At 35.3% G+C, this 13238-nt stretch overlaps 1 protein-coding gene across 11 annotated transcripts in view; it reads right to left on the bottom strand.

Annotated features, from left to right (window-relative positions):
* Window positions 1–1389: 1389 nt before the first annotated feature.
* The window catches only part of LOC112465207 (four and a half LIM domains protein 2), a 112679-nt gene continuing 100830 nt past the window's right edge, over window positions 1390–13238 (bottom strand). For all 11 annotated transcript variants that reach the window (XM_025032655.1, XM_025032656.1, XM_025032657.1 and 8 more), the window contains 3 exons: window positions 4927–5096; window positions 3915–4101; window positions 1390–3665 (listed from right to left, as the gene is read on the bottom strand). In XM_025032655.1, coding sequence (XP_024888423.1) covers window positions 3508–3665; window positions 3915–4101; window positions 4927–5096 — 515 coding nt within the window. In that variant the 3' untranslated portion in view covers window positions 1390–3507. The remainder of the gene's footprint in view (window positions 3666–3914; window positions 4102–4926; window positions 5097–13238) is intronic.

Genomic DNA, 13238 nt, shown 5'->3' with positions numbered 1-13238 from the left:
TTGCTTTTTGTTTTAAAAATTTAACTAAATTTAATGGAAATTGAATTAATTTTGTGACAACTCCATCTATTGTTAACGTTTATTTAAACTGGAAATTGTCGTTAACATTTTATTATAAAGAAATATTGATAAAAATTGGAAATTAATGATTTAATTAAAAGTATGTCAACTAAAAAGTTATAATAATTTTTTTATCACGATTGTTTTATCATATCGCGTAAGGAAATAGTACAGACATCTATAGAAGAAAAGAGAAACTAATTTTACATCTGTGGGTAGAACATCATCAGCAGAAGATGGCTTTACCTGATCTGCTAGATGGCAGCAGAATAAACGTTATCAGACGTTTAATTATGTTTCTGTTCTAATTAATCTATTTAATTTAATATCATATTGGACAATCTTGTATTGACGAATTGTTAATCAAATCAATTTGATCGTATCACAGTTCTGTAACTGTAAATTATAATTCTGCTGAAAGTGTAATTTCAATTCTTGATTAAAATTTACGATTTATTATTTTTTATTAATTATTTCCTTCAGGTTTTGCAGGTAATATAAGTAAATTAGAGAATCAATTCTACATGTATGAATTATTACCCACTTTTGAAAAAGGCATATAAATCGGAAATCATATTTAAAATTATTTTCTTCCCTTTAATGCTAAATAATCATCTGGGTGCATATTATATGTACGTTACCTCTCGTCATGAACGGCTGTTTTCATTGCATGTTTTGATAATTCGTATGTTAAATAGATTAATAGCATGTAAATTAATCAATAGGCTGTTAAGAAGCATTAAGAATAAGCATTAATATTCATTACTTATTTAAAGTATTTAAATTATTTTTATAAATTTTTTTTTCAAAAAGTGGAAAAAATCTTAACACATTTTGTATAAATTTTAAATTATATAAATTCTAAATTTTTAATTCTATACTTAAAAATTAAATTAAAAATTTAGAATTTAGAATTAAATTTAAAAAATATATTATAGTATATTATATATTATATTATAAAATAAATTCAATTTACATTCTTAATTTAATTTTTAAATTTAAAACTTAAAATTTAGTGGTGTTTTGGTACTATTAAAAAATCAAATTCTATAAGTACCTGAATAAGATTAGCTATTTTTAATTATTTAGTTTTTTAATGTATTAATAATAAGTGACTATTGTTAATTATGTGTGTGTATTAATATATTAAATAACTATTTAACTTTTTATTTCTGTGTGTCAACCATATTTAACGTTAAAAATACAAAAATTTCGTTAATTACGAGGTAAGTGAGTTGGTAATTCATTACCATTGTGTAATGAATTCTCTCTATCATTCTCAATTTCAGTAGAATTTTCGATGATAGGAGATGAGGTAGGAAACCCCTGTGTAAATAATTACATTTATTTATTTATCAATTTTACAGTGTAACAGTGTATAGGATACGCTGAATATAGAATAATCTCTTTTTTTTTATCGTTTACTAATTAAGGCGATTAGTGTGTGTAAGTGACTCCGTCGGATAACATACATATTATATTATAGCACGTGTGTGACTTATATTGGTTGCGATTAACAATTCGAACGTTCGTGGTTCGAACTTGTCTCGTAGTTCCCGTGTTCGTGGACTCTGTTCGCGCGGCGTTACACTTACCTTCGTTCGCGTTGTATAACAACAGATTTGATATTAAATAACGAAGTAAATTACTGTAAGTTAGTTCCCTTTTTTTTTTACTCCTATGGTATTCGGTGCGGATAAGGCCACAATTAGTATTTCCGCGTGTGCGTCCGTCGCACACTCGTTCGCATGTATGTATACTTATATGTGTGAGTATACTCGTGTATGTCCGTGTACATGTGTGCATATGTAATGGATAAGAGCTTTGTCCCTTCTCTTTCTCCTACATCTTTTTTCAACAAAACTCTTTTAACATGTTATTGCAAAAAAATGTTCGCAGCATGTGTGTGTATATCTGTGTCGTGTACGCATGTGTCGTGTGTCATATGTAAGTGTGTGTGCGTGTGCGTATGTATGTAAGTGACGCGTGTGTGTGTATTTGTGTGTGCGCGCGCGATTTACACGGGGTAATGATGGATCCCTACGTTGCGCGCCTATTTCTCTCGCCGAACGAGAGAAAGGGAGAAAAGGACCGAGAAGAGAAGAGAGCCGGGACATCGTGAAAACCGTAACACGTACATATTGTTTATCGTATTCTGCTTTGACTGACGACACGCGTGTGTGTAACGTGTACAGAAACCGATAAATCTTTTGATAAAAAAAATTTTTCACTCTGCCGATTCTTCGGGCATTAAAATAATTTTCTCTCAAAATCCGAATATATGTATTGACAGTTTTGGAAAACGTCGTGTAATATATGGAAAATTGGTAGAGATAGATTTTCTAATTTCGCAGTTCCGTTTATTAATAGCTGACATTATATTATTCGGATATTACGAGAGAACAGAGTGTCGTACAAAGAAGGCAAGAAAAGGAAAAATAGTGTCTGATAGACCTGTGTCAGTGTGTGGCGTGGATGTGTACATGTTAGACCGTCGCGTTTTTCGCGCGGGTGCGAGTCGAATAGAAATAACATCGCTATACGTATATCAAATTTTTAGTTCTTCATAAGAATATATAATAATATGTAGGACTCTCTTTGTGCGCACACGCGCGCTTATCTCTCTACCATTGTACAAAGCAAAAACGTTATTAATATTAGTAACATCACGAGAGCACGCGGAGCGCTTAGGCTTATTCATTATCCTAATCGACGTGTCCGTATATCAACGATCGTTTTATTACAGTAAGGCGATTTGATTTCTCTTCATGAAGCTCGCTGGTTGCGCATCCTCCCCCCCTTTTTTTTTTGTTTCTTCTCTCCCGTTGTCGTATCTCTTTCACTACCCGATGTCACGCGGTGATCGAGCAGATCATTTCGAACACAGGCAGATTCGCGTCAGTGTCCTCATAAATACACGTATAGAACGAAATAACGAATAGACTAATGTCGCTACGACTACGAAGCTAGAAATGACTCTCGGCGCCGCCTTCCTTTCCGAACGATCAGTCGACGATCGTGAAATCACTGTGCCGACCAAGACGAGGACTTGGTCAGAGGATTCACGAGCTTGGCCGTCCTCTGAAAGAAAGTCGGCGCGGAAAATCTCGTCGAAACACGTCGGTTATTCGTAACAAAAATTATCGCGGCGCTAACGCGAAGGTTCTGCTTTTCTTTTTTAATTTATAATTTTTATTACGTCTCCCCGCGATCTCTCGTCCCTCGATGTGAGCTCCGCGAACGTTCTCTATCGTCTGCGTGCGTGTCTCAAGTTTGACTTGACGGTCAATAAGATTCGCGACGACGGTATTATTATGGCGTGCAACGGAATCCGCTTGACTATACGGATTCCGCGTCGGAGTGCGTCTTGCTCCTCATCCTTTCCTCTCCCTTCGCTCCTCCCCTGTCGACACCGCTGTCAATGTCGTCGTCGTGAAGCCGCGCGCCTTACATCAGCTTCATCTTGGCGCACTCGGGGCAGATGATGTCGTCGGCGTCGGTGATGAAGCCACGTCCGACCAGCGAAGTTTTGCAGCCCGCGCAGATGAAGCAATCGTTATGCCAGTGCCTGTCCTCGAATGAGATGAAGCGAGTCCCGCCAATACCTGCGAATTAATCGATGCAAATCGCGCTTAGATTAAGCTTAATTCCAGCTGTTCACTTATATCGCGTTCGTGTATTGTATTCGGAATTGTTTCTAACGGTAAACGCGCGTATATTCGTTAAAAGATCTATTATCAAGTTGGATTATTTTTGAAGATTCAGCTTCTTAAACCTTTCTTAATACTTATCGTTGGATATTTATTAACAAGAAAATAATTTTTTTATTAATAACTAATAAAGATGATACGCACCGGTGATCGGCTTGGAGCAAGCGGTGCACCTCTTGGCGAAGAGCTCGCCGAAGCAGTCGGCGCAGTACGGTTTGTCGTCGCGCGACGTGAATCGTTGTCCCGCCAGGGAGTTGTTGCAGTTGCTGCAGGTGAAGCAATCTCTGTGCCACGGCTCGTTCTTGTATGTCACGCCGCCGCTGGTGATGATCTGCAACAAACAGTTCGCGATATCTCATATAGGACAAGTCGTTTCATCGATCTGTTGTGTCTCTGCGACGCAATTCACTCGAGTTTTTTAAACACACTTCATAGAACTTATTTCTCGAGATTTCGCTTCAAAACACGATGCGAAGAAAATAGCAGAAACAGAAAGTAACGGTAGCAAGAATCGATTAACTGACTATCCGCATAAAAGTTCAAGTTGAAAAACAGATAAAGGACTATATGTGTCTATATATATTATGTAGACATATAGGATATAAAATATATATATAGAAATAAAAAAACTCTCTTTTAATAACGTTTTTGCTTTAAATATATATATAGATTGACGCAAGCACTGATATCGACGCAATATGTGTACAAGTGGTTGAAGAGCCGTTTGACAGATGATATTGAAGTTACATCATACGCATCAATAGAAAGGAAACGAATTCCAAAGATTGCAAGTGATTTATGAAAGATTTATGGAAGGATGTTAAAAACATGCGGACATTTAAAAGCATACAGGACTTTTGTCGAAAATAAAAAAGAACGTCTATAATTTCGTGATTGATACGTTTATATTATATGAGTTAAATGAATACCGAATGCTGTTGGCCGTTTCATTTAACGACCTACGTAACTGTAAAGCATCAATACGAATGCAGCATCTGTATCAGTGACTTTATCGGATTGAGATTTATGATCTCGCAACGAGATCCCATTTTTGATTCGCCTGTTACGCTCGACGAGCTTTTTGCGCGACACGCAATAAACGAACGCAAGACGGGATCGCGGAGCAATCATCGATACGGAGAAAGGAGTGGCCCACCTTGTTGCACTTAACACACCGGGTGGCGAACTTGTCCTCGTAACATCCGGCACAGTAAATCTCTTGCTCGCGCGGGATGAAGCTCTTCGTGCCGATCGGATTCTTGCAGACCACGCAGCAGAAGCACTTCTCGTGCCATTGTCTGGTCTTGTATTCCATCTTCTTGGTGCCTGAAACATGCAAGCAACAAAATTGAGTTATAAATATAGCGCCTTTGAGATTGAATGACATTTAACTATATTTAACACAATATTTTATTTATATTCAACGAGTCTAATAATAAGTAGAAGAGGAAGAGAAACCTGCGCACATTACTGTTTAAGTGTGTGTTGTTTAAAACACGGTATATATAAAAAGACCATCCAATTTTTCTTCCAATTTCCACTCTTACTTATTATTTTGTTTTTCAAAATCGTTTCATTCCCTCTGTTGAATTTATGTTCAATCGATAAAGAAAATATTGACGCTCACGATGATTGCTTCGCAAGTTGCAGGAAATTGTAAACAAATTCAAGTTTCAAATAAGTGTAACGGGGGTTGTTGCGCTCCGCGTTTTAGCGTCCAGACGAGCGGGTGGTTGCGTGCGGCGACTGGTTGGCTGCAATTCTGCAAATCGCAGTCGCGTGCATCATCGCGTGTTTCGTTCGAGCACTCCGTCAGCTACGTACATGGCGAAATAAATTTTTCGTAAATTTCTTCGCGAGCTCCCTATTGGGCATTATTCGTCTATAAAACACCGTTCGTTGCGAGCGAATTAGATCGATCCGCGGAATTTCTTCGCCCACGGTTTCGCATTTTGCCTCGTTCAGAATCTCGTTCGACCATAGAAAGCGTTCCCGTTTTGCTGTCGCGTATAGATTCCCTGTCTTTCGCGATCCGGAATTAGCACGTGTACAGGTGCAAACAGTCGCACGGGAATAAGAACGGCCGGAAGAAATTAACCGCACTGCGGTCTCGGGGCTTTGATTGGCGAACCGCGTGACTGCGGTGAATTAGGAAATATAAATTATCGAGGCGTATAATAGAACTTTTATCCAGAAATAAAAATGTTAATTTAAATGTAGCTTTATTAGTAAAATATCTCCGCTGTTAATCTCTTTAGTTTTCGACGTGATTTTTCAAAGATGTATTTCAATATATATATACGTGAAGATAAAAGCACCGCTAAGTCATCGGAACAATCGTAACATCAGGATTTCTTTTTCACATTACTTTGCTCATCCACCACGAAATTGCCGTGATCTATAAATAGGAACAAAAAGGTCTCGGTTACTTGTTTTCATTAAGATTAGGAATATTATGCGAGAAACGTGACGTAAACGTAACGTTGTCTGAGCAGATGAGTATTGTCGGTTCGTTATCGTGGTCACGTTCTGGCCTGTGACTCGAAAAACAGGCAGATAGCACCGAAGATCATTGACTAGGAAACGCAAACGTATTGTCTATTGCTAATGCCATACTAATCTGAATCACATACTTCAAGTTAAAATTCTTAACACCATCTTGATATAATTACGCGATGATTATGGTATAATCTGTTGTTTCATACGTGAAATGATTATGATGAAATGTACGAATATGAATATGTCCCTCAAAATTTTCTAAAGATATTTAAAAGTGCTGAACTAAATAAATATATTAAAAAATCATTTAACATAAAATTTTTTAAACATTTTTATATTAGGTTTTAAATTCTATGTACGATTTGTTTGCAAACTTACGAATTTCTTGAAATAAGTATTTATTTTATTTATTTCTATCTTAAATTTTAATATATCACATTCCTAATTTTTCATTTAATTAAGATAATACATTACACTGCATAATTTTTCTTTCTCTATACATTTAATGAATTTTATATCTTATTTTAAAACTTTTGAAATTGAAATATATATGTTACACATGTAGAATCCAATTCAACGACGACGCAATCAAAGCTATTCGCAAAGAACGATAGTGCGCGAGCGTTTGTTTTTTTTCGCGTTTTTTTTTTTTATTTTTCCTGTTATGTCCGAGAGACACACAAGAAGACGAATTAATAATTCTGTCTATTTCGAAAGGTGATCTAAACCCCGGCCAAATGACACACTTAAATATGACATTAAGTATAATAACGTGTCTCGTGAATCATCAGCTCGATCCTAAATGTTTATGACATAGGATCACGTCTGAGAGACGACAAATCTCTCTCGATAGTCTCGATGACGATCGAAAAGCTTGTTTCATTAAAGAACGCTCAAATCTCATTCCCACCTAATTTTTCTTCGAAGATAGACGGATAGAATATGTTATATATACCACGACTTTGTAAAAACTAACTCTAAATTCTCTCCTTGACTGATCTCCAATATGTCTGAAAAGATCACTCATTACCCTATCGAGAATAATGTTTGTATTATCGCAAATCGGCTTGAGTGCCGATAATCGTCTCCATCATCACCGATGTATATGTGATTATTGAACAGCGCGCAATATCTGTTCAATACCAGCTCTAATCATCGTGAGCTGTTTCGTTAAATTATTCGTCACTGAGCACTTTGTTAAATTTTGCTCAATTTAGTCTTCCCCAATTACCTATAACTACATCGCCGCGGCCGTCCATAAACTACTAATTATTCATCCGTTGCATTATTCAAGCAACTAATTACATCTCGATCGCAGTGGACATAATAATTATGTTATAGTAATCAACTTGAGACTGCAGAATCAAAAATATTAAAGCAAATTCAATTAATTCATCTTACGAGAGTTTATGCCATTTTTTGAGAGTATTTTGCTACAAATAAAAAAATGATATATCGCCAAAATTTTATTATTTTTTTCATTAAAGAAGATATTCACATTCTATACATTAAGATCCATGCATTCGATCTGTACATGGGATTTACTGGAAACTGGAACATCTATGATGTTCAAAATAAACATGCAGCATATATTCTTAATTTAGATATATCTTTATTTTTTTCTGCCATTTCTTTTTATAAATATCTAAATATTTTTTAGAAAGGTATATGTACATTTGAGATTTTTATTTTTGCTATTTATAGTCATTTATATGTGGAATTTTCAAGTGCGTTTACTTATTTCGATACTTTTCAAAATGCACATTAAAGATGGACATTCTGATATCCATGTATCTTTCGTGCACGACACGCCGCCTCCTGGACCACTATGACTCAAGTAGAGATTCGTGACGTCACGTCAGCCAGGCAATACCTCCGTATATGTATAAAGCTGATGGCCCAAGGCTGATGTGGTAATCTTATGCGCGTCGCGTTGTAATCCACGCGTGTTATTCGCGCTATCAACGGTGCGTACATGTTAAAAATTGGGTATTTACATATCCTTCATCAGCATCAAACATTTATATATAGTCGCCATTGTGAAGTAACCTTTTATATATCTTATCAGCATTCTTTAATCTTTTAAAATGTGAAGAATATCTAAAAAAAAATAATAGATATGACAATAATGATATTTTACCCACATTATTGAATGTTTAAATAAAAATCCACCCAAAAAAAACTGGTTACGGAATTTATGAATAAAATAATGGAGTGTTTGTACTTAAGGCACTCAAGAGAGATGTATATTTAAAAATACGAATGCTTAATGTAACTGTAGTTATATTTCAAGACATAAAGCAATTCATGCTTCTTGACAGGACACGTGGTAACCGTGTGGAATCGCACCTCATTGTCAGGCACGAGAGATGCGCTTTAACACCTACTTAAGAAGTGTCATTCACGCTCTTAAATGACCTGTTCGTTCGTCACGGTAATGAAGTATCTCCCGGCGCCGGTGACGAGGAAGATTTTTCGATTACCGCAGATACTCTCAAACATCATTTGAAACTCATGCTACTAACAATAAGTCTTTTCATATACCTACATACATAACGCAATATCACGATTCTTATAATGTGTTTTCGTTGCGAACATTAACACGAGATGCGTATGAAGTATTTCAAACTACTGGATATCCATTTAATTAACTGTTTCTTTAGCAATAGACATCCATTAAGGCTTGTTAGTTCCTTCATTGGCCAGACGTGTAAACAATTCAACAGAAACATTATATATCTATTTCCATAACTTTGAATGCCATTATTAATTATTATCATCATTCTTCTTCTTCGATGTTTGCCGATCGTTAATATGATCATTCAGATGAATTTTATGGTCATTACTCGTCAAATTGGTAACGCACCCTTCTAAGCTGACTCTATCGCGAGGCGGAAGCTGTCTCCTCTTTCCTACGTCAGGTCTAAATATAACGAGAAGCAGAAGCTGTCGTGCGGGCGAAAATTTCTTGACCCAGGCAAACTCTGTTCGCTAAACGTACGAAAATGAATGATCAAAGTTGTATATAAATTGTTTATCTCATGCCCGCGAAACTAATCCCAAATGAAAGTTTCTTTCAGCTGTGTTTTTAATTCTGCGACGTGCCTTCTCGACTTTTAATGATGTATTTATCTATAAATATATTCGTATAATTTTGTATGTATGAGTAAGTAATGTCAGCGTCATGCTCTTTTTCATTTGATTAATTATTTGGACAGAAATATATACAGCTACACACATAATTAAATGTCGAATATTTGCATTCTTATGTAAATGAAACCTGAATATATCACGTTAAGGATCGGACTTGCGGAAGAGATCAGCAACTCAATAATGATACGTTTGTTTGGACATGCCACACCAATTGACATTCAAGTAAGTATGTATCGACGATACGATCTGCCGTTATGCAGCGATTGATGATATCATTCATATTAATACATCGATATCGAGTGGAATCCCCTTTATGGAATCACGTTTGATGATATGCGATTTCGATATAATCCGTATAACTGCATCGCGATTGCCAATGTTTTTTTTCTTTTCTTTTCAACTCGATCTACTCGTGCATCGATCCTTTTTCTACCAGCTCAGCAATAAGACGTATGTATATAAACAGGACAGTTCGTTACAAATTGCACAATTGTTCGCTTCTCTCGGAACACGTAACGTATATTAAAAGTTCTGGTGGGACGATCAAAACGAGTTGCATATTTTTTTTTTCGTCGCAGAGCCTTAAACACGCAGTCGCGATGTAGGCCTTTTCATCGCATTAAAAAACGAATTCCAAGGTGTTTCACAACGATTTTTACGTCAATCATCGTGTACAATCGCTGACAACGTCCGATTACGTATTTGAGCGAATAAATTACGGCGTGTCAGAACACGTGTGTTCTTTTAAACATTTATGCAATTAAAAAAGATATTCTTTCCGATTGACTTTCGTCACCGTAACTTCGACGAATGTTTCCCAATTTAATGGTACGTGACGAAACGATCGTAATCGCTAATTGGTTTTTTCGTTATGAATTAGAAATTAATCGCAGATATGCTTCCTTTGAAATTACCCGTTTGATTCGACGAAGCCGCGATAGAATGCGCATGCAATTCAGTATATTTAACCGCGTACACGTGCTGAGACTATCTGGACGTTTACGATGTCGTGAGTCACGTTTGCAATAAAATCAATCATAGATACGCGAGCCTGCACAATCGTCGTATGTACAAACCTGCCCGCCTATACGGAGTGTCCAAGGTTTTCTCGCACTTCCTTCTATCTAGCAATCTTTTGATCAATTTGAAATTAATTCGGAATTTTCGTGATTATAGATGATTAAAATTTAGGAAAATTCAAATAAAGCTTGAAAGAGGCAGATGATAAAATCTTATTCAACTTCAAAGTTTAATTTCGCTTGCTTTTAAGAGACTATTGGCTGTATCATTAGTTAAAAAAACATTTAAAATTAAGTGTTAATGACATTTTGTAAAAGAGAGATATTTGAATAAATATTGAAGTACTTTGTAAACTTCTTTTAATTTTTTTTATAATAAAGAAATTAATACGAGACGTAATTGTAGGTATATTTTAAATAATTTAAGAAGAAAGAAGACGTTCAAATTTTCTATTTTTATCACGAAAGGGTTGAGTATTTAATTTTGTAAAAAAGATATAATAAAAAAAGTTTTTTCTATCAGCATATGTACGAATAATTTGCTTTAGAGTTCAACCAAGTATTTTTTTTTCAAATTGTATAATAGACGTGCACTTTTGTAATAATACAGGACAATTTGCATGATATAAGTGTTTTCATAGAAGAAAGATTAGATGCAAATCGATTGAATGCCATTATCATATTTTAGTCACCTACGTGACCATATCTTATTTCCGCATTTTCACACAATCAACACAGTCTGATATCGTTCGATGATATAATCTATATTTAATGCAATTACAAGCAATGTTAAATACAATTAAAATCTTTATTTATGTACTGAAATTTTACCGAATAAACTCAGATTTTTATGCATATGTTTGTCTGCCAAACAAATTATTTTTATAAAAAAAAAAAAGAATTTTTTACACATATAATACAACCATAAAGAATTTCTTCACTCCTACGAAACCTATTATGCTTATCGAATTAAATTATTCCTTCCCAACTATTTTTCGAGATTAATTCCAATTTACTTATCAAGTTTACTCGTTTCGAAAACTCGCAGTTATTTTTACGGATGACTGTCGCGCTATATTACTGATGATACTATTAAGTGGCTGATTTGAATAACCATATTTGTCAGTTACACCTTCGTTCGTATCCACGTGCAATTAAATTAAAAGAATAAGGACGCGTAATGCAGCATTTGCGTTGTGACAACCGAGATTTCCTCGATCTCCATGCTGCGATTCCGTGCAAATATTTGTCAGGCTTAAGCGTAACCATGCAAAACCCACACGTGAACGTACACGGCGACGGGAAGACTCGCTGGTAATCTTCCGCGCGGGCATTATCATCGACGATAACGAGGAAGGGGCCGATAATTACAGAACAAACGCATTAGTGTCGGAGTAAACTAAATTGCGCGAGAAAAATTCGAGCTGATGCGTCGTATCGATTCGATGCCTGTTGATCGTTTGGGAATTAAGGCTTTGCATCAGGTGGCAACTAGCAATTAGACAGCCGAATGCACCGTACACAGCCGAGCAACTGTGCGCACTGGTGTTTCCTGATAAGGTCACGCTCGAGGTTCTCCATCTCCCTTCTCTTCCTCTCTTTTTCTCTTTCTTCCCCCATATACGTTGCGATATCATTACGTTCAACCGGTTCTGATATACCTAAGTTCCTTCAATCTTAGGAGAATTTTGAAAATGAGCCCTTATGTTGCAAAACCCGTTTTGCAAGAACGCGAGAACAAATAAAAGGTTCTTTATGTGTATCTTATCAGATATACCGAAGATGAAAATCTTAATGATGCACAAGTATCATTTCTCTTTAATACTTGACATATCTGATTATACCACGTTTTCAAACGTGGTTGTATAATTTTGAATATATTAATATATGATTATATATTAAATGCAACTTTAATTAATTGAATAAAAGTCTTTTGATTTAATGCTTCTGAATAATGATTTAACGATTCTGTATACGATATATCTGAAACGTATTCCTAAAAATATTTATATTATAAATTATTATTATTACTTATATCTATATCTGTTTGCGATTGCATTATGATAGTATATCATACGAATAAATGTTAATTTATGTTCACTGCGACATAATCCGCTTTTGAGTCGAGTGATTGTCGCGATCATCATTTGGATCATTTGTTTTCTTCGAGTTTTCGACTAGACAGTCTTTGTTCAGGCAGCATTTGAACTTAGGATCACCCTCCATGAAGAATGTACTCAAAATTGCGACATCTTCTCCTTTGCCGTTCTCTTCTCTTCCGTCTTTACCTACAGGCATTCCTTGTGCCATTTGTTCAACAAGTACTCACTCAGTATAAACTGATTTTTGTGTGGCATACGAGATATCTTCTATCGCAGTTGAATCTTTCTCTCGAAACGTTTGTACAAGCAAACACGTATGCACCGGCTGCCACTCGAAGTTTACACGAAATGCGATCTTACAGAAACACAACTTTTACGCGCCTCTTTACAAGGTGTTCTATAATGGTCAAGATTAGATCTAATTTGCGATTAATGACATCGAGATAAATTTACGCGAGATAGTCGCGAATTAATTTATAATATATAATTTATAATATTCTTAATAATTATAATTAAAAATTATCATAATATATCAATATGATTATTTTTATTAAAATGTTTAAATTAGGCGCTTATTTAACAGTTTATTAAAATTGTCATTTCAATTTTGGTCTTTATAAACTCAGTTCCTTTTTATATTGAGCAAATAGGTGATCAAGTTCATTAAAGCGCAAAGTAAATTGTGAGAAAAGGAA

This window comes from Temnothorax curvispinosus, unplaced genomic scaffold (genome assembly GCF_003070985.1).
Source record: "Temnothorax curvispinosus isolate PA1 unplaced genomic scaffold, ASM307098v1 QBEX01015018.1, whole genome shotgun sequence".
NCBI classification, from domain to species: domain Eukaryota; kingdom Metazoa; phylum Arthropoda; class Insecta; order Hymenoptera; family Formicidae; genus Temnothorax; species Temnothorax curvispinosus.
This window is presented reverse-complemented; position numbering and strand designations above follow the sequence as displayed.